This window comes from Heterodontus francisci, chromosome 6 (genome assembly GCF_036365525.1).
Source record: "Heterodontus francisci isolate sHetFra1 chromosome 6, sHetFra1.hap1, whole genome shotgun sequence".
NCBI lineage: Eukaryota > Metazoa > Chordata > Chondrichthyes > Heterodontiformes > Heterodontidae > Heterodontus > Heterodontus francisci.
The window spans coordinates 131677859-131703909 of NC_090376.1; the positions used below are offsets into that span (position 1 = coordinate 131677859).

At 40.9% G+C, this 26051-nt stretch overlaps 1 protein-coding gene across 11 annotated transcripts in view; it reads left to right on the top strand.

The window, feature by feature from the left end:
- Nucleotides 1-26051, top strand: part of lmo7a (LIM domain 7a) — a 245078-nt gene that overhangs the window by 159855 nt on the left and 59172 nt on the right. For 10 of the 11 annotated variants that reach the window (XM_068034330.1, XM_068034327.1, XM_068034332.1 and 7 more), the window contains exons 6-9: nucleotides 7916-7946; nucleotides 11875-11988; nucleotides 17540-17738; nucleotides 18305-18560. In XM_068034330.1, coding sequence (XP_067890431.1) covers nucleotides 7916-7946; nucleotides 11875-11988; nucleotides 17540-17738; nucleotides 18305-18560 — 600 coding nt within the window. Of the gene's footprint in view, nucleotides 1-7915; nucleotides 7947-11874; nucleotides 11989-17539; nucleotides 17739-18304; nucleotides 18561-21013; nucleotides 21332-21697; nucleotides 21980-23155; nucleotides 23363-23857; nucleotides 24581-26051 lie in introns of all 11 variants that reach the window. The other variant, XM_068034337.1, reaches the window with a different exon arrangement.

The window sequence follows — 26051 nt, forward strand, 5'->3', positions numbered from 1 at the left end:
AGGGCTTTAAATATGGCGCCAGCACCTGAACAGGACTCATTCGGCGCCATATTCGGTATCTCACATCCTGCTGCATGATTGGCTTCCATTGTGTAAAGTGGTCACTGCCATGTGATCGCGGTGGGCTGACCACTCATGAGACTAATGGGAACTGTGCCGGGACCCATGACTGGCTCGCTAAATTCAGCCCCAAGACTGAGGTAAACCTTCATTGTACTTGTGTACAAGTACCCATAACTTTCCCCCATGCTATGTTAAGCACATTTTTTTCAATAATATATTTGTTCATAAAATTTATGGAAGTACATTGCATGACTGTTCTAATTCAACATAAAGTCCAGTGCAATTTCTTTCAATATAATATGTGATGCTCCGAGGTGTCTCACTACACTTAGAATTACAGGTTATATTTGCAATATGCATTTAATTTCAAAAATACGGCCCAAGGGATTTTACACAGGTTACAGCCCCACGGTCTACTATGGCAGGAGGGCCTTAGACACTGGCCTTTTCCCATTGAGCCTTTGTGGTGGCTTCGCCAAGCTTTAGTGTGTCCCTCAGTAAGTATTTCTGGAACTTGGAGTGTGCTTTCTGCCTGGTTACTTCTTGTTGCTCCTGCAAAAACTTCCTCAGACCCTACCTCTTTGATCTAGCCATTGGCCAACACCCTTTTTCATTTTCAGACTCTTTAGTACCGCAGTGAAGCACTTGCAACATTTCATTATGCTAAAGGGGCTTTAAAAGTACTTGGTATTTGAAATGTTGGCTTAATTTACTTAAAAGATCAAAGTGGTTTACCTGATCTAATTAGTTGCATCACTACTTTGATGTGGGAAAAGTGGTTTGTTCTATTGTATAGTATGATTTTGCATGATAGATTTGCAAAGTGGTCATGTCCTTTGAACTATTGTCTTTGTGACCTATGTATTTTAATTATTTATATGTAAATTTAAGTATCATTAATTTAGTCTGAGAATGCTTGCACACAAGGAGTTAACAGAAGTGATGTTTTTACCTGATGCATTTAAAAGGAGGTGCTTGAGAAAACAGTTTAGAAATTTGGTCATAAAAAAAGATTCATTCCTTCCCTATTTGAAGGAAAAGTTCGAAGAAACCAGCTTCTACCAAAGAATTGTCAGAAGACAAAATGGGTTGAAAATTGCAGTTCAGAGTAAAATGTTTATTGCTGTTCATTAAAAAGTATTCTTTTCATTCTGAAGCCATTTCTGACAGTAGTTCACCTGTTATAGATTTCCACATGAGAGACTTCCCTATTTGTTTATATGCGCACTGAATTTTAAGTATTTGCAGTTCATACTACAATGTATTTATTAAAAGAAATATCTTTAGTCTGAATTATGTGGCAATATCTGCCATATATTCAAATAATTTTGGCAGTATGGTTATGTTAAATTGATTAAACAGAACAAGTGGATTAGTTACTCATGACCTTCTGTGAAAACAATGTGTTCAAAAAAAAAAAGGGTGTCTGGCTTTCAAGAGAACATGCATCTATAGGAACTGTTGTTACATTGCTGAGGGAAGACAGTTCACTACAAGTCCAAAACTGTAATGATGGTCTACACGAAATGTGTGCATTGTCTGGGTTTTATGCTGAACACATGCCCAAAATTGAAAATTTAACTAAAACCCAAAATAGTCATAATTTCTGAAAAATATTGGCCACAGATTAGTGCCTAATGTACACATTGATTCATTGCCTGAGAATCACAATAAATACCTGAAATCTTTGCTTCTGGTACAAGTTAGACATCATAGTTCATATATTAGAAATTTACTTTAAGGTGAAATACATTTCTGGCTTTCTGCCAGAGGAGACCACCTTCTGATCAGCTCTGATCAGTTACTCCATGCTATTTACGAATTATTTATTGATGAACTATATGATGGTACATTTTTAAAAAAAATCGTCTTTCACTTGTAGCAGCTGAATTGAGCACAGCTACAAATGATGGTATGAAAGTCCTGCCTGTCTGTCCCACATGTGGACAACTAGTTTCAGCAGGACCAACCCCATTCCTGATTTGCATGGACCTACAGTACAAAACTGCCCCAATTTTCTACCAACTAGCAATTTAGGTCAGAGAGCCTAGGAAATGGAAAATCTCAATGGGAATGCTTTCTTCAGGTCCAGAGGGAATTTCACCCGTCTTCAAAATCTGTTAAAGCCAGCCTGCAACCCTTAATATTGATGTTGGTACCTGAAATGGGAATATGCCATTTCAAGATACTAATGTTCCTCACCTTGAAGGCAAAATAAAATCACAAAAATAAAACTTCCTATTGCTAGTTGCATAGGGGCTGAAAAATTGTAGAAGTTAAATCATGCTTAAAATATATTTTGCATAATCAATAACTCAACACTTAATTCTATAGTTAAGAATTTCCATTACTCCTGCTGTTTTTGAGGATGGCATCCTGTAGAGTTCTTGAAAGTCTTGGCTTATCAATAGCAAATTTTTTCCTTTCATCTATTACCTTCCCCAGCCAATACCATATCTCCTGCCACAATACTGATGTGGCTATCGTCCCCAGATTTCATCTTGGCCATTTTGCCTTCAAATTCCAGTTCTTCTACTCAATTATCTACTCTGCCCAAATAAATCAAAGCTATCTGCACCTCTCTCTATCTCTGTTTCCTCTCCAACTCCTTGCTCCTCTCTTCTTCCAAACTGTCCATCCAGTCTCTACTTGCTTTTTCCTCATTCCATTTGTGCTTGTCCCAACAAAGCCATTGTTCGCTTTTCAATGGTGTCTCCTTTATTGCCCTCATTGTTTCCATAAATGGTTCCCTAATTCTCTATTGTTGGTCTACTTTTCTTCTTGGCCTGTATGCACTTCTTAGTGATCTCAACTGAAAGCACCATGTCAGGTAACAAGCAAATGCTGATTAGCTTGACCTTTTCAGTTGTTTGCCATTGCTTAACTCATCAACTGCCTATCCGATATCAAGGGCAAGATTTTCCCCACTGGCTTCAGGACCCCAATGTCAGAATCAAATGGGGGTTAGAAGTGCGCACTTCTAACACCAATAGGAGGCCCTCCAGCACTGAAGACGCAGCAGGCTGTCTTTTTAGGTAAGTAAAAGAGAGGGCACTCCAAGCTGGAGGCACCCTCTCTCCAACTTTGTAACATGTTAAACATAAATGCCCTTAACAGCCAGGCCACCATTGTGGAGGGGACCTCTCTACAGGTGGCTGCAGCTGAAGCCAGGCAGGTGGGGAGGGTCTTGAAGCCTGCCTGGAGCACTGGTCCCCTGGTCTGCCACATGGAGGCTCACTGGAAAATTCCAGTCAGTCGCTGACAGCAGGCCTTAATAGGTCTTTTGACAGCCTCAATTAGCTACCTGCCCCTTGCGGGTGAAATTTTACGGCCGTTTATCTCTGTGCTTGCCCCCACAAAGGGTCCTAAAAATTCAGTCTCAAGTCCTTGGATTAATCAAAATTTCCTCCAGCTCAATGTAGGTAAACTGAAGCCACTTTTCTGACCGTTACCAGCTCTTATTTCTATTTTATCTTAACTATATCAATCTTCCTGACTGCCAACATGACCTAAGTCCAATGGTGGGAATTTTTTGCATGTTGCTTGATCCAGGGCTAAATTTTTCCCCCACATCCTTTTGGCAAACAGGCTTTGCCTGCCTTCCACCTTCAAAGCATTGCTCGCCCCCAATGTACCTCTTCTCCAAGTGCTGCCGTGATTCTAATCCATGCCTTTAGTACCTTAAGACTCGACAACTGTGATCTGCTGACTGGTCTCTCTGCTTTCATCCTCCATAAATTGTAAGTTATTCAAAACGTTGCTTACTGTATGCTTATCCATCCAAAGCCCTGATTTCCAAACCCTAGTTCTCATTAAACTCCATTATTTCCTGCATCGACTGGAATCAATTTCAAAGTTGTTGGCTGGAATTTTACTGGGGGGAGGGGGACATAGAATTGAGTGGGAGGCAGGGGAGGTGGGGTGGGTGGTGCCCGTTCCCAACCCCCTCCTGCCTCTGCTGCAATTTTTTGCGGCGTGGCGGCAAGAAACAGCCCACCCACTCCAGGACAGTCAAGGTCCTTGAGTGGCCGATTTACTGGCACTTAAGGGCCTCCTCCTGCCACCGTGGGTATTTTACCCTCAGTGGTCGGATGGCAAAAGGCTCAAGAACCATGCCTGGTAAAACCAGGCAGCTGCCTGGCAGGCTGGGGGTGGGGCCCTCATGATTGGCTCCCTGTGCCCCACGGAGGTCTACCCCCTTGCCTCGCCGGGGCCCGGCCGATTGTCCCCAACGAGGCCCTAAAAGCCTACCTTTGTTCCGGAGCAGTCCTTTCTGTTGACTCCGATAGCTGAGTGTAGTCCCAGCAGTGGCCACCGCTTCAGGTGGCACTGCTGGGAATCCGAGCTGCCGGCCCGCTGATTAGCTGTTAGCTCCATTAGGCAGGAGTTCTTGCCTCAAGGAGGTGGAAGTCCCGCCCAAGACCAATTAAGGGCCTGGGGAGCGAAACATCCCAGCCTGACACCACAGGCCCAGCAGAGGTGGGCTCGCTTACAACTTTCCAGCCGGTGGGCGAGGCCTCCTACCCAACGTAAAATCCTGGCCTTATCTTTGCCTTCAAATGTCGCCATAGTCTTGACCACCCTACCTCAGCAACCTCTTTCAGTCCTATGTTCCACTCCCCACTCTGATGCTGTTCTCTTCCTTGTTCACTATTCTCGTTTCATCATTGGTTGCAGCTCTTTCAGCCATCCTGCCCCTACCCTCTGGAACCCTTTCTCAATGTCACTCCACCTACCTTCCCCTCTCCTTGCCATCAAAAACCTTCTCAAAATGTTCTCTCCAGCACTTCTGGCCTCAACCTCTCATTCCATTCTACCTGCTCTTCCATTTCACTCTGTCCATTTCCCTTCTCCATTCTTTCTGAGATGGCTTTGTTATGCAGAATAATATTAAGTGCATGTTGTGCCTTGCCACAGGGAGGGATTGCTTTAAAAATCAAGCTATTCAACAACACCAATTTATGCCTTTTGGACATTTTATCTAATTGGTGAATACTGTTTGGCAAGTTTATTTTGGATGTGTTATTTGTTGTTTTGGTGGTGGTGTTTGGACTGACAGTGAAATGGAATTGATTGGGCCAAAATAGCCTGTATTCTGGATTCATTCATCATGGTCAGTCTTCAGAACTTCCCTGAGTCAGAACTCCTTTGTTTTTGAGGCATAATCAGTTTTCTTCCCTTTCTAAGTCATTGCCCAGTTGGGAGGAAGTGAGTCACAGATCTCGTAACACTCTTGAACAGACTAAGGTGGCACTAGACTTTAGCAAACAGGGTTAAAGAAAATCCCAAAGCCTTTTATTCATATATAAGGAGAAAGAGGGTAACAAGAGAAAGGATTGGCCCACTAAAGGACAAAGGAGGAATATTATGCTTGGACTCAGAGAAAATGGGTGAGATTCTAAACGAGTACTTTGCATCGGTATTCACCGAGGAGAGGGACATGACGGATGTTGAGGTTAGGAACAGATGTTTGATTACTCTAGGTCAAGTCGGCATAAGGAGGGAGGAAGTGTTGGGTATTCTAAAGGGCATTAAGGTGGACAAGTCCCCAGGTCCGGATGGGATCTATCCCAGGTTACTGAGGGAAGCGAGAGAGGAAATAGCTGGGGCCTTAACAGATATCTTTGCAGCATCCTTAAACACGGGTAAGGTCCCGGAGGACTGGAGAATTGCTAATGTTGTCCCCTTGTTTAAGAAGGGTAGCAGGGATAATCCAGGTAATTATAGACCGGTGAGCCTGACGTCAGTGGTAGGGAAGCTGCTGGAGAAGATACTGAGGGATAGGATCTATTCCCATTTGGAAGAAAATGGGCTTATCAGTGATAGGCAACATGGTTTTGTGCAGGGAAGGTCATGTCTTACCAACTTAATAGAATTCTTTGAGGAAGTGACAAAGTTGATTGATGAGGGAAGGGCTGTCGATGTCATATACATGGACTTCAGTAAGGTGTTTGATAAGGTTCCCCATGGCAGGCTGATGGAGAAAGTGAAGGCGCATGGGGTCCAAGGTGTACTAGCTAGATGGATAAAGAACTGGCTGGGCAACAGGAGACAGCGAGTAGCAGTAGAAGGGAGTTTCTCAAAATGGAGACGTGTGACCAGTGGTGTTCCACAGGGATCCGTGCTGGGACCACTGTTGTTTGTGATATACATTAATGATTTGGAGGAAAGTATAGGTGGACTGATTAGCAAGTTTGCAGACGACACTAAGATTGGTGGAGTAGCAGATAGTGAAGGGGACTGTCAGAGAATACAGCAGAATATAGATAGACTGGAGAGTTGGGCAGAGAAATGGCAGATGGAGTTCAATCAGGGCAAATGCGAGGTGATGCATTTTGGAAGATCCAATTCAAGAGTGAACTATACAGTAAATGGAAAAGTCCTGGGGAAAATTGATGTCCAGAGAGATTTGGGTGTTCAGGTCCACTGTTCCCTGAAGGTGGCAACGCAGGTAAATAGAGTGGTCAAGAAGGCATACGGCATGCTTTCCTTCATCGGACGGGGTATTGAGTATAAGAGTTGGCAGGTCATGTTACAGTTGTATAGGACTTTGGTTCGGCCACATTTGGAATACTGCGTACAGTTCTGGTCGCCACATTATCAAAAGGATGTGGATGCTTTGGAGAGGGTGCAGAGGAGGTTCACCAGGATGTTGCCTGGTATGGAGGGCGCTAACTATGAAGAGAGGTTGAGTAGATTAGGATTATTTTCATTAGAAAGACAGAGGTTGAGGGGGGACCTGATTGAGGTGTACAAAATCATGAGAGGTATAGACAGGGTGGATAGCAAGAGGCTTTTTCCCAGAGTGGGGGATTCAATTACTAGAGGACACGAGTTCAAAGTGAAAGGGGAAAAGTTCAGGGGGGATATGCGTGGAAAGTTCTTTACGCAGAGGGTGGTGGGTGCCTGGAACGCGTCGCCAGCGGAGGTGGTAGATGCGGGCACGATGGCGTCTTTTAAGATGTATCTAGACAGATACATGAATGGGCAGGAAGAAAAGAGATACAGAACCTTAGAAAATAGGCGACATGTTTAGATAGAGGATCTGGATCGGCGCAGGCTTGGAGGGCCGAAGGGCCTGTTCCTGTGCTGTAATTATCTTTGTTCTCTTTGTTCTAGATTGCATTCAGCCCAGGGTGACTGCTTTCAGCTTTCCTTCGCCCCCTTTTAAGAAATGTGGACTTCTTAAAAAGATATTGTCTAAGGTGCAATATCGTAATTGTATGCTGTGTGAGGCGTGATCGAGATTTGTTTCAAACCAAGCTGCACAAGATGAATTTTTAGCTTGTATCTTTTTTTCATGAAATGCTTATAATAAAGAAATGCTGATGAGGGAGAATAGAAGAGATGAAAACAAAATGCAGCAGACTGTGTTGATTTGGGCGATAATTGAAAAATGATCATGTTCCTGGCTGCAAAAAATCCCAACATCCATCTAGATCAGCAATCTAGATAGTTATTGATGCACACTAGTTCTGAGCAAGTGACCTGGAAAGGCACTTGAGTGTAAATTTCCGCTGGTAAACATAATGCACGCCTTGATTTAACTTCAGAGGTAATTTCATCATTTCGTTCAAGGAAATGAGGTGTGCAGCTAACAGCAATTCACTGATTTTTACATGTTCCCTGCCAACATTTCTTTCTGGTAAATGATTGCTGTGCTGCTTTGCATTTGCTCACAGCAGATACAACTGACCTTTGTAACGTCAGGGTAGGGAACTCAGTTGTATTGTTGCTTCTTTATAGATGGACTAATAAGTGTTTAAAATTGGTATGTATTTTAAGTGAAATGCATTTTAAACTGGAGCTGCTCAAGTAAATTATCCTGACTAGATTATTTTAACTTCTACAGGCGTGACGAAACTCAAAGGAGGCTAAAGAATGTAAGTGATCTGTTTACTAGTAGCTCGAGCGTGCTTTCTGTCACTATATGTTTTGCACGTTTGTATATTTTTAAAATACATTTCTGTTCAAATTTTAATTTTTGTTTTCAATATTATTTCAGTATAGAGTTATCACTTGTCTTGCTATGCATTTAACCGAAATCATGTTTGGAGTTCAGTGTCATGGATATAATGCAGTACAAGCTTGTGGCATGGACCTGAATTATTAGTACTTGTTTGGCCACATTCTTTGCTCCTGTATTGATTTTGAAATTACTTGTCTAATAGGAACAAACTACAATGGAGCATGATTTGTCATTATTCAATGGCCTATCATTTCCAAAGCAGAAATGTATTCTGTTTCAAATAGTTTTGTGATAAAGAAAGCAACTGCTGAATGGAAACTAGTGTCTATTATGAGTGAAATAAAAACAAGAAATGCTGGAATCACTCAGCAGGTCTGGCAGCATCTGTGGAAAGAGAAGCAGAGTTAACGTTTCGGGTCAGTGACCCTTCATCGGAACTGACAAATATTAGAAAAGTCACAGGTTATAAGCAAGTGAGGTGGGGGTGGGGCAAGAGATAAGAAAGGAGGTCTAGATTGGACCAGGCCACATAGCTGACCAAAAGGTCACGGAGCAAAGGCAAACAATATGTTAATGGTGTGTTGAAAGACAAAGCATTAGTACAGATTAGGTGTAAATACACTGAATATTGAACAGCAGCAAGTGCAAACCTGAAAAAAAACAGTGGGTAAGCAAACTGAACAAACAAAGATGAAATGAAATAAATGCAAAAAAAAGATTGTAAAAAATGTAAAAAAGAATGTTTAAAAAAAGGAAGAAAAATTACTAAAAATGAAAGTAAAATGGGGGGCTGTCATGCTCTGAAATTATTGAACTCAGTGTTCAGTCCGGCAGGCTGTAGTGTGCCTAATCGGTAAATGAGATGCTGTTCCTCGAGCTTGCGTTGATGTTCACTGGAACACTGCAGCAATCCCAGGCCAGAGATGTGAGCATGAGAGCAGGGGGGAGTGTTGAAATGGCAAGCAACCGGAAGCTCGGGGTCCTGCTTGCGGACTCAATTTACCGATTAGGCACACTACAGCCTGCCGGACTGAACATTGAGTTCAATAATTTCAGAGCATGACAGCCCCTCATTTTACTTTCATTTTAGTTATTTTTTCTTCCTTTTTTTAACATTCTTTTTTACATTTTTTACAATCTTTTTTTTGCATTTATTTCATTTCATCTTTGTTTGTTCAGTTTGCTTACCCACTGTTTTTTTTCAAGTTTGCACTTGCTGCTGTTCAATATTCAGTGTATTAACACCTAATCTGTACTAATGCTTTGTCTTTCAACACACCATTAACATATTGTTTGCCTTTGCTCCGTGACCTTTTGGTCAGCTATGTGGTCTGGTCCAATCTAGACCTCCTTTGTTATCTCTTGCCCCACCCCACCTCACTTGCTTATAACCTGTGACTTTTCTAATATTTGTCAGTTCCGATGAAGGGTCACTGACCCGAAACGTTAACTCTGCTTCTCTTTCCACAGATGCTGCCAGACCTGCTGAGTGATTCCAGCATTTCTTGTTTTTATTTCAGATTTCCAGCATCCGCAGTATTTTGCTTCTATTATGAGTGGATGTATAGTTATCTAATTTTGTCTAAATGACTTTAATGCTATTGGACAATCTCACTTATAGCTATTATACTTCTTTAGAGTTTGGTTGAATTTGTATTGTGTCAAATATGAAAGAGTTGGTGTTTGCTTTCTGACCAGATGCTGTTTTAGTAACAGTTGAATTAATTTGCTTTGTAATATTCTGATGTAGTTATAAGTAGTAAAATATGTCTTCAGTGATTTGTTATATCTGTTCTTGATCAGAATATAGCAACTTCAAAATATGTTAATTTTAGTTTTGTTCTGTTATCAGTTCATCTATTAAAACCCTCATCCATACCTTTGTTTATTCCAAAGCTGTCTTGGCTGGCCCTCCCACCTTGCATTCTCTGTAAACTTGAGCTCATCCAAAACACTACTGCCCATATGCTAACTCGCATCAAGACCTGTTTACCCATCACCCCCGTGCTGGTTGACTTAGTTTAGCTTCTAGTCCACCAAAGCAATGATAAATTTCTCTTTCTTGCCTTCAATTGCCTCCATGGCCTTGCCTCTCCCTATCTCTGTGACTTTCTCCAGCCCTACAACCTCTGAGATCTTTGCTGTCCTCCAACTCGGGCCAGTAGCACATTGTTGATTTTAATTGCTCCCCCATTAGTGGCTGTGTCTTCAGCTTCCTGGGCCCTAAGCACTAGAACTCCCTTCCAAAATCTCTCGCGCTCTCTACCCCTCTCTCCTCCTATAAGACACTCCTTAAAATCTACCTCTTTGACCCTGTATTTAGTCATCTGTCCTAATATCTCCTTATATAGCTTGTTAAATTTTGTTTGATGATGCTCTTGTGAAGCGCCTTGGGACATTTTGCTATATAAATGCAAGTTGTTGTAGCCTTGATACTTTGGGGTTGATATATAAAAGTTAGCTCCATTTTATCAAGAGAACTTGATTTATTATGTTCTTGATATTTATATCCAATACAGAAAGTTCTTCTGTGTAAATCTTGTAACTTCTACTGTACTATGCATTTGGACTTTCTACCAATATTTTCAAGGAAGGTTTGATGGATCTCTAATGACATCAAAAGCTAGTTGAGATCCTCTTTTTCTTCCCTGCCCAAAACCAAGACTAGTATTAGGAAAATTTATCTTTTTCTTCTTCGCATGCTAACCTTCTGTCTTAAAAGGTGATGTATATGTGCATGTCAATCAAAGTACATGGGATGTCAGGGCATAGCTTCCTTAACCTTGCTCCAGTAATGTGCGTTTATCTGAGCTCGGACCTGCATAGGCTACTGCTGCAGAGATCAGTTAACAAGAATACATAAATGAGTCCCAATCTGCAGTTCCAGTAAGCTGTATGTCCCCCTCCATTGAAATGGTAGCATGATACAGAATTTGATCTCAATTATTCTGTCCCCACAGAACCAATTTATTTTTCATTCCCTTAGCTCCAAAACATTTCTGAATCTGTAAATTGTTAGATTGATTTGCAATGAACTAAAGTTTGTTTAGACAAATAAAAGCTTAGAGCTCTCTGATACATTTTTGACTAAATGGTACGGTGGCGCGTTGTTAGATCAGAAAGACTCTGGGTTCAGTCCCAGGTCTCTAGTGCATTACCTAACTGGATGGGTAGATTAGTAGAAGGATTTGGCTGAGGACACACGCACAGTAACTCTAGACCTGGCTGAACCACATATAGTGCTGAATGACCAGACTAGTTGTGTGCAAGGTGCTCTCAATTTTGTAGCCTCTGCCATCTGGGAGAGAGGAATTGGGGGACTATACTGAACAGCAGCAGGAGTGGGAAGTGGGAACCACAAGATCAAAAGGTAGAGGTAAGGGAATAGTTTAGCAGGGCAATGGGTTACATAATGGTAGGGATTGAGAGGAGGGAGTTAGAAGTCTGTGTAAATTGATGGGGCAGCTGGAGGGCAAATTTTATTCCCCCTCCACCCCAGATGAGTCTGTGTTTGAATCTTCATAAGTTAATAAAAGTAGATGAAATGGATCCATACTGAAACAAATGAGGGTAGATAATAGTTTTAGTCTTTTGAAAAGCTCAGAAATGTGACCTGAGGAATAGTGTGCATGTTGACCTGGTACCTGTACCATATTAAAAGGCATCCCATGGAGTCTTGTTATAAAAGAATCCATTCAGTGCATTCAATGAGAGTAAAGGCTAGCATGGCCTTACATATATAAAGACGTCATGTTCCATAAATTTACTTGAACAATGTTTCTTATTCATACATTCTTATCTTTCTGTGTCAAATACTTAAATGGAAAATGGTACACTTACAGGTTTTGATCACAATATATTGGCTTGGTAGAAGAGCACAGCATGAGCCTCACTATAATGGACCGTACCTCAACCTGAAAGCATTTGAGGGGCTTCTAGGACAAACTCTGACCAAGGTGAGCTACAATGCAACAATAGTAAACTGTGGAGCCAGGGTGGACTTGGAAACTTAGAACGGTTAAATCTTGTGGGAAAGGGCTGAACTCTTGTGTCTTGTGCGAAGTGAAAAATAGACTAGGAGTAACAATCTGAGAATGTGTCTACAAATTGTGCAGGTTTACGGAGCGGAAGCTTGTGTAAACCTGGAGGTATGTTATCCTGATTCAGTTTGCAGCCCGTGTTGAGAAAAATTGAGGGCAAAGGAGAAATAGATGATGGGATGATGATCATATCCATCTATAAACATTTGCGTGTGAAATCAAATGCTCTATACCAGGTACTGAGAACTTGAAGGATCACAGGTAATAAGCTGTTTGTCTTTAGCTCCTGGTTGTGCAGATTTTGATTAGCAAGTGCTACATGTGTTGTAGATTACTATTTTCATTCAAATTTGTGTAATATAAGATTGTAAAGGGTTAATACTGAAGACAGTGAGAGACCCCTCCCAATGTACGAGCGATGATGTAACAGTCACATGAGATAGGCTTGAGGAGAAGAAGGTATAGCAGTACAAAGGAAGCGAGCTTAGGTAGTTTGCGAAGAGTGAATATAGTAACTGGAAATAATAGAGTTGTTAGTTAACCTTTACTGGAATCTAAGACTTTCTCGAGAATGCCCAACAATAGAAATACAACTAAACATAATATGGTGGCAGCGGTAAAACAACGGTGAAAGCTACCAGGAGAATTTGGAAGCTCTCCTGACCTTTGGGAGAAACACCAGGTGAACAACAGAGAAATTTAAAGATAAATAATGTCCCGGTACAGTAAGAAGACTACTTACATGCACAAGAGGCTGTAAGAACTCCGCAGCTGTGCTGAGTCAGAGCACAGAAATACGGGCTGCATCACAGAACAGAAGCATAATGGCCTGCAAGTAGAATCCAGCGATCGGGTGAGTTATGACACCGATGGTCGGGGATCGCTTTAAATGCCTTTCAAAAGCTTGCAGTGATTTTCTTAAGGCATCCTGCTTGGAAAGAAAAAAAAATGGGGAAAAATCCAATCCTTCACTAGGGGCTGAATACAAGGGCGAAAAGCGGGAACTCCTGAAAAGCATGGGAAGCCCCCGACCTCCATTAAGGCAAGCAAACCTGAAAAAAAAAAGTGAATTCCTCAAACAAAGGGGAAAACCCTTAAAAAGCTCATTAAAAACAGTGGGGAGCTCTCAAACAGCTGGGACACCTCCATTAAGGCAACTGAGCCTAGAAAAAAAGCAAAGTGAAATTCTTAAAGAAAGGGGAACACCCTAAAAAGTCTATTAAGAAAGCAATATGGATCCAAAATTGGGAACGCCTGAGCGTTTCCAGAATCAAGAGGGACCCAATCAGATTAAAAATTGGCTATCATGGAGAAAAAGGTTCCTAAGGTCTGGAATCACATTGCAACTCCATACAAAATCTGAAGTGGAACAAGTGAACACCCTCTTATATTCAGTAGGAGCGATTGTGAACGATGTGATTGTCCGACAAGGGATCAACGAGGCTACTGATAAATTTGAAGAGGTACTGCAAGCCTTTGATAAATATTTTAATCTGCGTACCAATAAAATCTTGGAAAGAGCCAAATTTAATAAGCGGGCACAGATGATTGGTGAATCTGTGTAGACTCCTATATTAATGACCTGGCAGAAGATTGCGAATATGGCGAACTAAAATCAGAACTAATCAGAGACAGGATAGTCGGCAGCATAGCAATGAATTCTGGTCAGACTGTTGCAATCCAAGGAAGACCTTACACTGGAACAGGCCATTCAAATTGTAAGACAGGCAAACAGAATAGGGGCATCCTACGAACTGAAGACAAGTCGTCGATAAAAAGGAGTCCAATGCCCGTCCAACTGGTTAAGCCAAAGCCATGGAGAAGGCACATGACATAGGAAAACCTTGCCAATGTTGTGGAGCCAAGAAGACCCATAGCCGAGAGCAGTGCCCAAAGTAAGGCCGAGTGTTTTACTTGTGGAAAAACAGGACACTATGGGAAGATGTGCCACAGCAAAATTCCTTCGCTTAAAGTAGAAGGCCTCCTTGCAAACAGCAGTGAATCAAGTACAGCAATACCCACAAGAAAGAGAACCAGGAGAGTTCTTGGGAGAAATTAGTAATTTAGACCAAGGTTTCTGGACAGCAGACATCTAGGTGAATGAACACCTCACGAATTTTAAGCTTGACACAGGGACTAGCGTCATGGTATTGACTGACCAAGAGCCTTGGGTGAAGAGACATTATCTGCAATCGACATATACATTTGCATGGGTCCAGGCGGGACACAACTGCGAGTAAAAGGCAAACTCCAAGCAACTCTTCAGAAAAGAAAGACAACTGATAGAGGCCTCACATGTCTTACACAATCAAGAATTTTCTTTACTGAGCAGGAATGCATGCTTAGAACTGCAGTTAATTAAGATGGTAGCCGACGTCAAGCGCGACCGTAGATCATCCATCATAGGAAAATGTGAATTTTGTATGTGACAGAGTCATACTCGCAACACATAGCACAAAGTTGGCCAGCAAGCACACAGAAGTTGCAAGAATTACGACAAGCGCTGAAGAATGATGAAGAGTGCATTCACATTGGACAATATTGTACACATGGGTGGCCACAAGAATGTTCAGGAGGGAGAACAAAGACGGTCGACGAGCATGGGAAATACTTTACCCTAATTGATGACTTATTAGTTTACAACGACTGAAGTAGGAACGACAATTCTATGAGATCCGATATCTTAGATCGATTACACCAAGCCCATTTGGGTAGAACCAAGTGCGGTCTTCGGTATGGTGGCCTGGGATATCTAAGAATATCGAGACCATGATCAACAACTGTCAGACACGTGTGATCTAGCGGCCAGAACAGCGTGAACCGCTGTTGACTACCCAATTTCCAACTAGTCCTTGGCAGAGGCCAGGCAGTATTTATTCATGCTTGGTGGAAAGTCATATATCATTATCAACTACTTTTCCAGGTGGATTGAAGTACGACGATTACTTTCTACGACCACCAAGGTAGTTATCGGAATCCTTACAGATATCTTTGTGACACATGGAATTCTTCACATGAAATATTATCAGACAACGGACCACAGTTTGCGAATGAATGTTTTACCCAGTTTGCCGTGAAGATGGGCTTTCAGCATCTTATGAGCTCACTGAGGTCTCCACAGTCCAATGGTGAGGCAGAACGAGGAGTGAGAACCATAAAATCTTCACTCAAGAAAAATGAAGATCTTCCTATCTTGCTCCTAGCTTATCATTCAACGCCACTGCTGTGCAGATTATCACCAACAGAATTACTAATGGGAAGGAAGTTAAGAACAAAGTTTCCCGTACTGCCTCAACAATGAATGCCTGGATTGAAGACTCAAGACTATGAGAGAGTTTGAGAAAGAGAAAACTCCTACAGAAGGAAACAAACCCGGAATTACAATAGGAGATATCAAGTGAGAAGCTTACCCAAAATAAACAATGGGCAAAAAGTTTGGACATGTGACCTGGAACAAGAAGGTACAGGAATCCATAAACAGGAGGACTATCAGCAATTGTATGTCATACGAACGAATGAAGGGAACATAGGAAGGAATTGGAGGAATATCATTCCTATTCCACAAAAGTAATCCATGGTGGTGGTGGGGGGCGGGTGGGGGCGTGGGAGAGAGAGAGAGGATTGGAGGAGTCATAAACTTATATATGTTTGGAAAAATCTTAGATAAAGACTTGGGGGTAATGTAGTATAAGGTTTTTAAGGATTAATACCGAAGACAATGGGAGAGACCCCTGCCACTGTACGAGCAATGATATGTCAGTTACATGAGATAGACTTGAGTAGAAGAAGATAAGTAGCATGAAGGAAGCTAGCTTAAGTGGCTTGCAGAGAGTGTATATAGTATCTGTAAGTTAACACTTACTGCAGTCTAAGACACCCTACGACACTACTGCTACAAATACAACTAAATCCAACAATTTGCATGTTTCTTGGCATCTTCTTTGGGTATGGCTGAATGAATGAAGAACATTTCAATAATATTTACTACAGTTGAGAGAGAGAATAATTCAGATTTGACCAGTGCTTTTGGGTTGAGGGAAGACACTTAGCGATGTTCCCTTTAAGAAAAAAACAGACAGGAATTAATCTTTTCTACCTCTGCTGAGCCTTGGCTTCACTTTGAGAAAATCTTTCTGCCTTTTTCCCCACTGTTAACATGATTTTGCTTCTTGATGATAATACTAATGTCCAATTATTGGGGTTATGGAGGTTGACAATGGGGACTAGGACATTTTTTCAGCAAGGCCATAAACAGAAAATGCATGAAATACTCAGCAGGTCAGGCAGCATCTGTGGAAAGAGAAACAGAGTTAACATTTCAGGTCTGTGACTCTTCGTCAGAACTGGAAAATGTTACAGATGTAATAGGGTTTAAGCAATTACAGAGGCAGGGAAGGTGGCAGGATGGGTGAAGAACAAAAGGGAAGGTCTGTGATAGGGTAGAAGGCTGGAGAAATTAAATGACGAGGGATGGTGGTACAAGGCAAAAGGAGGATGGGAATGGGACATGTAAAGAAACAAAAGATGGGTCTAGACAAGCCGTAAATGGCAACAGTGGATTCAGTACCAACACCTGTTGTCTGAAAAAAAAAAATGGCAACAGTGGTTATGGTTGAAGACTGCAAAGAGCCTAATCTAAAGATGAGGTGCTGTTCCTTGAGCTTGCATGAAGCTTCCTTGGGCGAATCTAGGAGGCTGATGTCAGAGTGGGAATAGGACGGAGATTTAAATTGGCAAGTGACCAGAAGCTCAGGGTCATGATTGCAGACTGAATGGCCGTGTTCTGCAAAGCGATCACCCAATCTGCATTAGGCTTGTCCAGTGCAGAGGAGACCGCTTTGTGATCAGCAGCAAATGCAGTATACAGAGGGCTGTTTCAGCTACATGACTAGTGTTTTAAACAACTATTTTGTCATGCAGGAGGGGTTTCCTGTTGCATTTAAAAGCAGTATTCAAAGTACTTTTTGGTGGTTCTTCACTCTATTTTGTTACTTTTGCTGCATTTGTTAATGAGAGAAAACTACTGAAAGGATGGTCCATTATTCACCTGATTTAGGGTATTTAATGCCTTAGACATTGCAATTCAACAGAGACCATCTTTTGTCATAAAAAATGCTACCTTGACAGCTACATGCGTGTTGGGTTAGTTCACCAATACATTAAAGACCTGATCAATTTAAACTGCTCCTGTGTGCCACCCAGTGGCCAGTACAAAAACCACTAAAACCTGGGAACAAGTCATCTGCCATCTTCCCACAGAATGGGATTGGTCGTATGATTGGCGTGTGGACTCAACCCAAGAATAAGAGAATATAATTGCCAAAGAGGGGAGTGGAGAGGATCAAAGTATGCTTGTGACATATTTTAGTTCAGATAATCAGTCTTGCATCTTAAATTGAGAGGAAAGAGTTGATGGAAATAGGAATTTTCATTTGCTGTGACATCTGATTTTTAAATTTTCTTTCAGGCACTTGCAAATTCTGGTAGTTTAAAACGAAGTGGAAGGGATAGTGGATACTGTGATATCTGGTGTACAGAGCGGAACGAACCTACATCACCACAGTTCAGGCACAGAAGGGACGACTCACTTGATAGTTTAGACTCATTTGGGTCAAAATCTTTCGCAAGCCTTTCATCGGACATAATACTGAAGGGTAGTAGTGAAGGTAAGGAGAGTTTGCTGGTTGGCATTAAGCCATAGATGTGTTTTGGAAGGAGATCGCATTGGCCAACCACATCGTTGTTTATCCTTCTATTTGGAAAGATAATTTGGTAATGATAGACCTTTTAGTAGTTAAAATATAGTCAATGGTGGTGCATAGATGGGGCAGTGAATTTCTCATCTGGAGTTTCACTTTTTAAGTGCAGTATGGACTGAAACTCCTAGACGATTACGTAGAACCATTGGAATAGTATTACATTTTGTTTGTTCTTTATGGAATGTTCTGCCTGATTAAAAGAATTGAAAGCATTTCTCACTTGGGCGAAAATAATTTATGTACTAAGGACATTATCACAGTCTATTAACAGATTTCCAAAAATACTTGAATGATTGCTGTCAGTGGTCTGTGCACCTTTGGAAGAAATGTTCCAAAGGAAACTTATATGAGCTGCATGTGTTGGGCATTGGCAAAACACAACTAGAAGCTGCCTGCTTCAACAGTATCGTTTGAAGAACTATTTAAGAATCAACTTTGAAATTGTTTTTCTTCAACTCTCGCTTTTGGTTTAGGTGGTGGGAGTGACATTGAGTCAGAATACCTAAACAACAAGACAATGGATGGATCTAAAAATGACATGTCACTTCGCAGGACCGCCACTTCTGAGCATAAGCCTGTTGTGCCCTACAACCAATTCCTTCCAACTAAAAGCAAACCTGCATCATACGTCCCAGCTCCGCTAAGGAAAAAGCGAGCGGAAAAATATGAAGACAACAGAAGAAGTTGGGCAAGTCCCATGTTTACAGAAACCGATGGAACATTTTCAAGGTACTTTGCTTTTAAAACTGTTTGTATTTTATTTTGTAGCAAATAGCACCTAATTATCTGTGTATAATAGGCAAGCTCATTTTTGAAAAAATTGAAACATTTTCAGTTTAGTATGTAACTATTGCTTTTGCAGTTGGTAGTAAATTAACTGATTTAATTGTCAAATAGCTAGATTCTCATGAAATATGGCTATTTGGATGAGGTCCTGGTAATTTGATGGCCCCTATTTAACCATACTCCACTATGAGCCAGGACTTTCTACGGAGAAAGTATTATTTAGATACGAAGTACACAAGGTTAAATAGTATTTGGATACTGCACAACAATAAAACTGGATTGTGCTTCTCCTTTGGGAAGAGTTACTTTAAAGCATCGTGGACATACAACTACAAACATGGACAGAATTTGAATATACAAAATAAAAATTGATGTTGAATCTGTATTGTGTACGAGCTTGAGAATTAGCAATTTCTAGTTGTGAATGGTATCCACAGTGGGGCTTCCTAGTGCACTTTGCGAATTTCATCTGCATTGAAGGTCGAAATTTATTGGAGGGAGAGGGCCCCACACTACTCGATTGTACCATCGACTGGCTGACTCAAGAAGCACTGGAGATGGTAATTATTAGTGAGGCATTCATGCTGGTCCTTCCAGCCATAATTTACAAGGTTAGTATGCAGGGAAAAAGTAGAGACTTTTATGATCATCCTTAAGCATTCTGCTTAAGATGAGGAACATAGGAACAAAAGTGTAAGCCATACAGGTCTTTGAGCCTGTTCCACCATTCAGTTAGGTAGTGACTGGTCTGTACCTCAGCTTCATTTTACCTGCTATTGTCCCTTATTCCTTGCTACGCTTACTGAACAAAAATCTGTCTCTGTCGTGAAAATCTCAATGAACCCATGGCTTTTTGGGGGAAAAAGTGTTTCCTGATTTCACACTAAATGGCCTATCTCTAATATTAAGATTCTGCCCCCTTATTCCAGATTCCACACTGGAGGAAATAATTTCTCTGGGGATTTGATGCAATCATTTTAGATACCTTGATTAGATTACTTCTCAACCTTTTCAAACTCAAGAAAATACAAGCCAAGTTAATACAACCTGTCCTCATAATTTAACTCCTTAATCCCTGGTATAATTTTGGTGAATCTGTGCTGTATCTCATGCAAAACCAATATATCTTTCCTGAGGTTTGGTGACCAACACTCAATGCAGTACCTTCAGGTAGGGTCTGACCAAGGCTCTGTATAACTGAAACATCACTTCCTCACTAGTGAATTCCACACCCTTGAAATACAAACCAACATTCCAGTAGTCTTTCGATTTACTTTTTGTAGCAGTGTGTTTTAACTTTAAGTGACTTATACTCAACAGTCTTACAAATAAACTGATCGTTTTCCTCCTTGTGACACCAGTCATGTTCATCATCTTTAATTAGTTCATTCATTTATGTTTAGCTTAAATATAAAATTAATTTACATTAGTTCATTTAAATTAAATTACATTAGTTTTAATATGTTTTAGTTTATTTAATTACTTCATAAAAGGAATAAGCATTTCAGGATTTAATTTTATGGTGCATTTTACAAATCTCACTACATTGCAGGGTAAAATTCATATCTCATTTTCAGCAATTTTCTTTTACTGACGGTAGAGAAAATGGCCTGCATGGTTGCTAAGTAAACATGAAGAGATCATCAATAATGTGTCTTGGTCTTCTTGACAATGCATTTATACTGGAATGTACAGGACTGAAAGAGGCCATTACAGTCCATCTGGATGGCCCTAATATTTAATATTGACTATAATGTAGAGTCCTAGTCTTGAGGGCACAGAGGAGGCCATTTGGCCCATTGAGCTCATGCCAGATGGTAAGTGTTTCAAGAAAGCCAGACTTTCTTTCTGCTCACTTGAGCCATTAAGCAAACAGTCCAAGTATAAATCCATTAAACTCAATACAAATCTAGCACTGCATCATTAACCAAAGCATGGATTTTGCTTTTCCCTTAATGCTCCAATCTTCCTGTTTTGTCTTTGACCCTGTCACTTCCATGTCTTTTTTCCTTTGTCGAGCTGATGCTAAATGCACACCATAATGCCAGTGGTGCATCTCCATTGAAAGTATATTGGTAATGCAGCCATCTACAATTGGTGGTTTTGTATTGGCAGAGCTGGCACTATCATTGCAAGTTAGTGTATAGGTGTGCACTCGTGTGTGTATGTATGTGTTGTTCTTGCAAGACAGGGAAAACTCATTATTTTGAGAGAGGCTGAGAAAGAGAGAAGAAACTGGTAGTGTAACATTATGCTGTGTTTGCCACTGATATCGGTACTTGAATTGCTGGTGCTGTAATGAATTCTTATTTGTCTTAATGTTATGTATTTCTTGAATCTCATTTAGTTTGAGTATTATCCTAGCCTTCAATCCAAATTATCTTAATTGGCCTCAGTAGAAAAGAGAAATCTCTGAAAGAAGAAACTGTTGCTGGTGAAGTTGGTTCAGATGGCACTTCCACCAGAGGTATGGGTGGAGTACCTCAAGAATTGCTGCATGACTATCTTGAGACTGATTCTGAATCGGATGATGAAGGAAGAGAGCCGGATCCCGTGTTGGATGACTTAGCACGACGGAAATTTGGTACTCCCATCAGCTTTGCAAGCCATAAGCTTCATCGACTGGATACAAATCTACCAGCACAACCTTATCAAGCTGCTCCCTTGACTGACAGTGTCCCACCTTGCTCAGAAGAGAATGAAAAATCTAACAGGTCAGAAATGCATAGGGGATGTGCTTTGAAGTGCAGCTTTTCAAGCTTCAGTGGCTGCCATATTAACGTAAAATAGTTATCCATTTGCATTTCATTGACAAAACATTTCATACTTTCCATCAGTAGTTCTTTTAATAATTACATTAGCTTGTGTGGTGCCTATTATAAGCCTCTACCATCAGCTGAATCAGCATGTGCCTCTGCAACCAGTGGAGTGGTGTTAAAGTGAAAGCTTTGAACTAACGCATACCATCACATATTGGCTTAATTTAAGAGCTCCTGAAGAACTTACAAGAAAGCATGTTACTTGTCAGCTATGTATATATCCTGACAGATAAACCTTACTACACTGGATGTTTCTAACAGCAGCCAAAGGCAGCAGAGTGCCTATGTGATGAGTGGAGCGTCCGCTGAAACGTCCCAACCTCTTTGCGATGAATCCTCTTCGGAGGAAGAAAAAGCTGCCAATCCAGACGTTGAAAAGGACGACCTGTTTATGCGTAAACTGAGCCCAATGTTTCCAGGGAAAGTTGTTGCTTTTGATAGATTTCTACCAAAGAATTGGTCCCCAGAGGAAGCAGAACAGTGGAGACAAATACAGTTGGGTTCTCAAAGCAGACCATGGTATAAGCAGCTTCAGTACATCAGGTTTGTCCTTCTCTGACTAAAATAGCATGTACAGTGGAGATCTGTTTATGGATCGTTTATCAATGATCACTTGTTCAAGGTGTGATCCATAGCTCAGAAGGTTGTGGGTTCAAATCCCATTCCGGAGACTTGAGCATATAATCTAGGTTGACACTTCACTGCAGTACTGAAGGAGTGCTGCACTTTCAGAGGCCAGCGATGCCATCTTTCAGATGAACCATTAAACTAAGGCACTGTTTTCTCTCTCTGATGGATGTAAAAAAAGAAGTCCCATAGCACTATTCGAAGAAGGGTTGGGAAGTTGAGGGTCTTGGCCAATATCTATCATTTATCTTGCTGTTTGTGGGACCTGGTTATGCACCATTTGGCTGTCGCGTTTCCTGCTTTGCAATGATGACTACACTTCAAAAATACTTAATTGACTGTAAAGCGCTTTGGGATGTCCTGAGGTTGTGAAAGGTGCTATATAAATGCAATTTCCTTCTATCTTTCCATGAAGACTATTTTCATAAGTTTTTTTGAACTCTTAAGGCTACACTCTATCAATTGTGTCACTACTTCTGATTTTTTAACATTTTCTGAACTTTTTCAACTGCTTTAATCCTCTACATTTAAATCCAACTGTTAAGATATTTTCACGAAAAGTAAGTTCCAGCATTTTAATTACAAAACAAAAACTCTGAATTACTCAGGTAGTCAAAATTTATGAAGATTTGTCTCAATGTTTCATTAAAGGAACAACCATAAATTACCTTTAATTTTAATGGGAATAAAATAAGAGGGCATTCCTTCGACAATTTTGGATAGTTTTAATTCATCAAAATTAACAATCTCATCAAGTGTCTAGTTCAGACAATGGGGAAGGTGGTAACTTGTGGGAAAACCTAAAATGATTGGAGCTTAAACAACCCACAAACTAAGGATTTTAATGGAACAATCAATTTGGATGTTAAAATTGATGTTCATAGTCTCAAATTTCTGGGTGCTTCTGTATATTTTCCCAGATCACATCATGTGGGAATTTGTAAAAACGGAAAGCTACTTAGCTTAAACGTGTTCCAATTTAGTATATCTTATTTTTAAGCTTTTTTAACATGCTGGTAACTTCTGTTGACCTCTTTATAACTTTCACTTTCCCTGTGATTCTTTTTTCACTGTTCTGTTGTCCAACTGCAGAAGGAAGCCATCTGAGTTGCAAGAAGATTTAGAGTCGGATGCTCACCATTTCACTATTAATAAAGATAACACTGAAAAGAGACGGGAGTCCAGCACTGAAAGTTGCTGTGGGGGTGATTCACGGCTTAACTTGCAAGCTATAAAACCGGCAGCAGCAATGTCCCAGGGACGGGCAGAAGATGTCACTCACCCTTTAGATGAACAAAGGTTGCTGTCTCTGCATAATTGCTAAATTCACTAACAATTAGTACTCCTTGCACAGCTTGATTGTGCCTTGTGTAAAAAAAATTTAGTATGTTTGTGTAGTGTCTAGGCGTGAGCATTTTATAGTCAATCAAGGCACATGTGATTGGGTCTGGAATTTAATACATACAAAACCTCTGAACAACTATTGCTGGCTAACTGGATTTTTCTTTTTAATTTAAGCTATTTATATTTTGAACCACTGTACTACATTACAGTATGCTAAATTTTCAATCATGAGATAGGCTGCTATGGCCATATTTAATAAGGAATTGTGCTTCCTTTAACCTGGATGCTTAAATAATTGGCAAATGTTTGATGCAATGCATTCTATCTGTCTTGCAGTTTCTGGTCTTTTCTTATTTGACATTAGTAGCATGTAGTTTTTATTCTCTTGATCATTTTCCAGTAAATATTTTCTTTCCTTTTCTTTCCACTTTCTTTAAAAAATATATGTAGCCTATTTCCGCTACGTCAAGCTATATATGCAAGTCCCACATATTCAGAATTGGCAGACTTCTCTGTTTCCAGACCAAAGCTTAATCCAGCAGCAGGTCCTAGAATTCTAACACGGAAACAGAATTCCTTCCTTAGTCAGCAGGCGCACTCTGTCAAGTGGGAGGAGGAGGCAGATAAAGATTTGGAACCAGATTTGGAAAATGACGATATGTTCAGCCGTAAAACTGGTGCCTTTCACGCAAATCCTGATTTGAAGCCTTTCTGCAGTGAGAATCGAAACAGTGTTGGATCTAATGACTCAATTGAAAGACTTATTGCACAGGAAAGAAGAGACAAAACTATAATTCCAGATCCTGAAAAAGATGACATGATTATTAGAAAAGAACGCTATTCTCAAACAAAGCAATTGTCGCCTTCGGGTGCTCCAGACATGTACAATCCTGTTCCTTTTCCAGATCTGTGGAGCTTGCCGGAGTCACTCCGCTCAAAATTCCTTTGTCCACCTAACCAAGTCTCAGAAGAAACAGAAAAACGTGAAGATGTAATGCCATGCCCAATAAAAGATGACATGCTTTCTCGGAGAATGGCTTTGTCTCAAGCTAATCAAACCGTGCGCTCCAGCAACTTTGCTCCTGGCTCATGTAGTGAGGAGGACGTGAAGAAGTGGGAGACTATAAGGGAGGCCAGCAGATTAAGATACAAGAAGCGGCAGCTGGTTGAGAGGTCAGGGGGTGTTGTAGCTATAAATATGCGTTCCATCAATATCTCTGAGCCGAATGTGACAAGTCCCTGCCATACTGACTGAATCATGCATGAAGAGTGAACATGTGAAGTTTCTGTAATGGCGACTAGTTCTAATATAAAAGTGTTTTGTACTGGTTTCATTTGCTTACCCTTTCATGAGCAAGCATGACATGACACTTTTAACAAGCGTTTAATCCTGGAATAGCCAATGGTCATTAATGATTCGAACCTTAAAAGTACAAGCTGCAAAATTGTTGATTCTCAGTCACTGTCATGATTGACAACTGCCACTACTGTAAAGAATAATAAGTAATAAGTGACAGTTTCTTTGTACATTGGCATGGTATCCATTTTCCATTTAAATGTGAGGATTCCTTTTACATTTATCATGTATTGCAGCTGCAGAAACTGAATTGGGGCAGACTAATACTTGCAGCCAATAAACTCACTATTTTATGGTACACAAAGTATAACTGAAACAAAAATGGCATCCTTAAGATATATCAGGGACAATATATAGGAAATACAGTGCAATATTTGAACTATTTGTAAATCAGAGAACACGTTTCGGTAGATGTTGCACTGGTATATTTGAAGGAAAAAAGTTCCTTAAAACATGTTCTGCATATTTTAGAAGAAATATAATCAGCAAAAGGTAGGAAGTCCCTTATAAGGTGTAAGTGTGTTCTCGAGCTGTCAGGGAATGCTGTTTTTTTGCTCTCAAAACAAATCAACTGTACTGTTGCAGGAATTCGAGCACATCAGTTCATACCCCCCACACCTTCTACTCCCCACCCCACCCCTTTCAAATCATGAATTGCTCCAATGGACTTTGGTAAATTTATCGGGGCAAATTTTAACACTGCTGTCCTGGCGGAAAGCAGGCTGGTGGGCAGTTAAAATCACTGTGGCAACTTAGCCACTGCGATCTTGCTGCATTTGGCTTGAAATTTTAACCTACTCTTTTGACCACATGAACAGAACACTGATATAAAGCAGTGGGGTCCTACTCTAAATGTGCTGGTTAGGACTTGATAACAATGTCTGGGCCTGACTGCAATTTTAACCTGAGAGGAAGCCTTTGGGCCCAGCAAGGAATCCTTGGGCCTCCTCTTCATCTGGCTTCCCCCAACCTTGATCCCTTCCTAACTGCTTATCTGATTTCTGGGCATTGTTCTGTCAAGTCCCTGGTGGCTGTTTCATGTCACCCAAAATCCTGATTTTTCTGGTCGGATGGCTAGCACATCCCACCAGGTTCATGTGGGAGACTGAGATGTCCTGTGCAACCTAGGCCCAGGAGTTAAAATGTCCTAGGCCTCATGCTGTGGAGGACTGGGTGATTTCCTGCCCCCACAACTCCTTCTAGGAGTTGAAATTGGGGGGGGGGGGGGCTGGTAAATTTGTGGTAAAACAAGTCAATTAATTTCTCAACTGCCAGTGGCCATTTGTA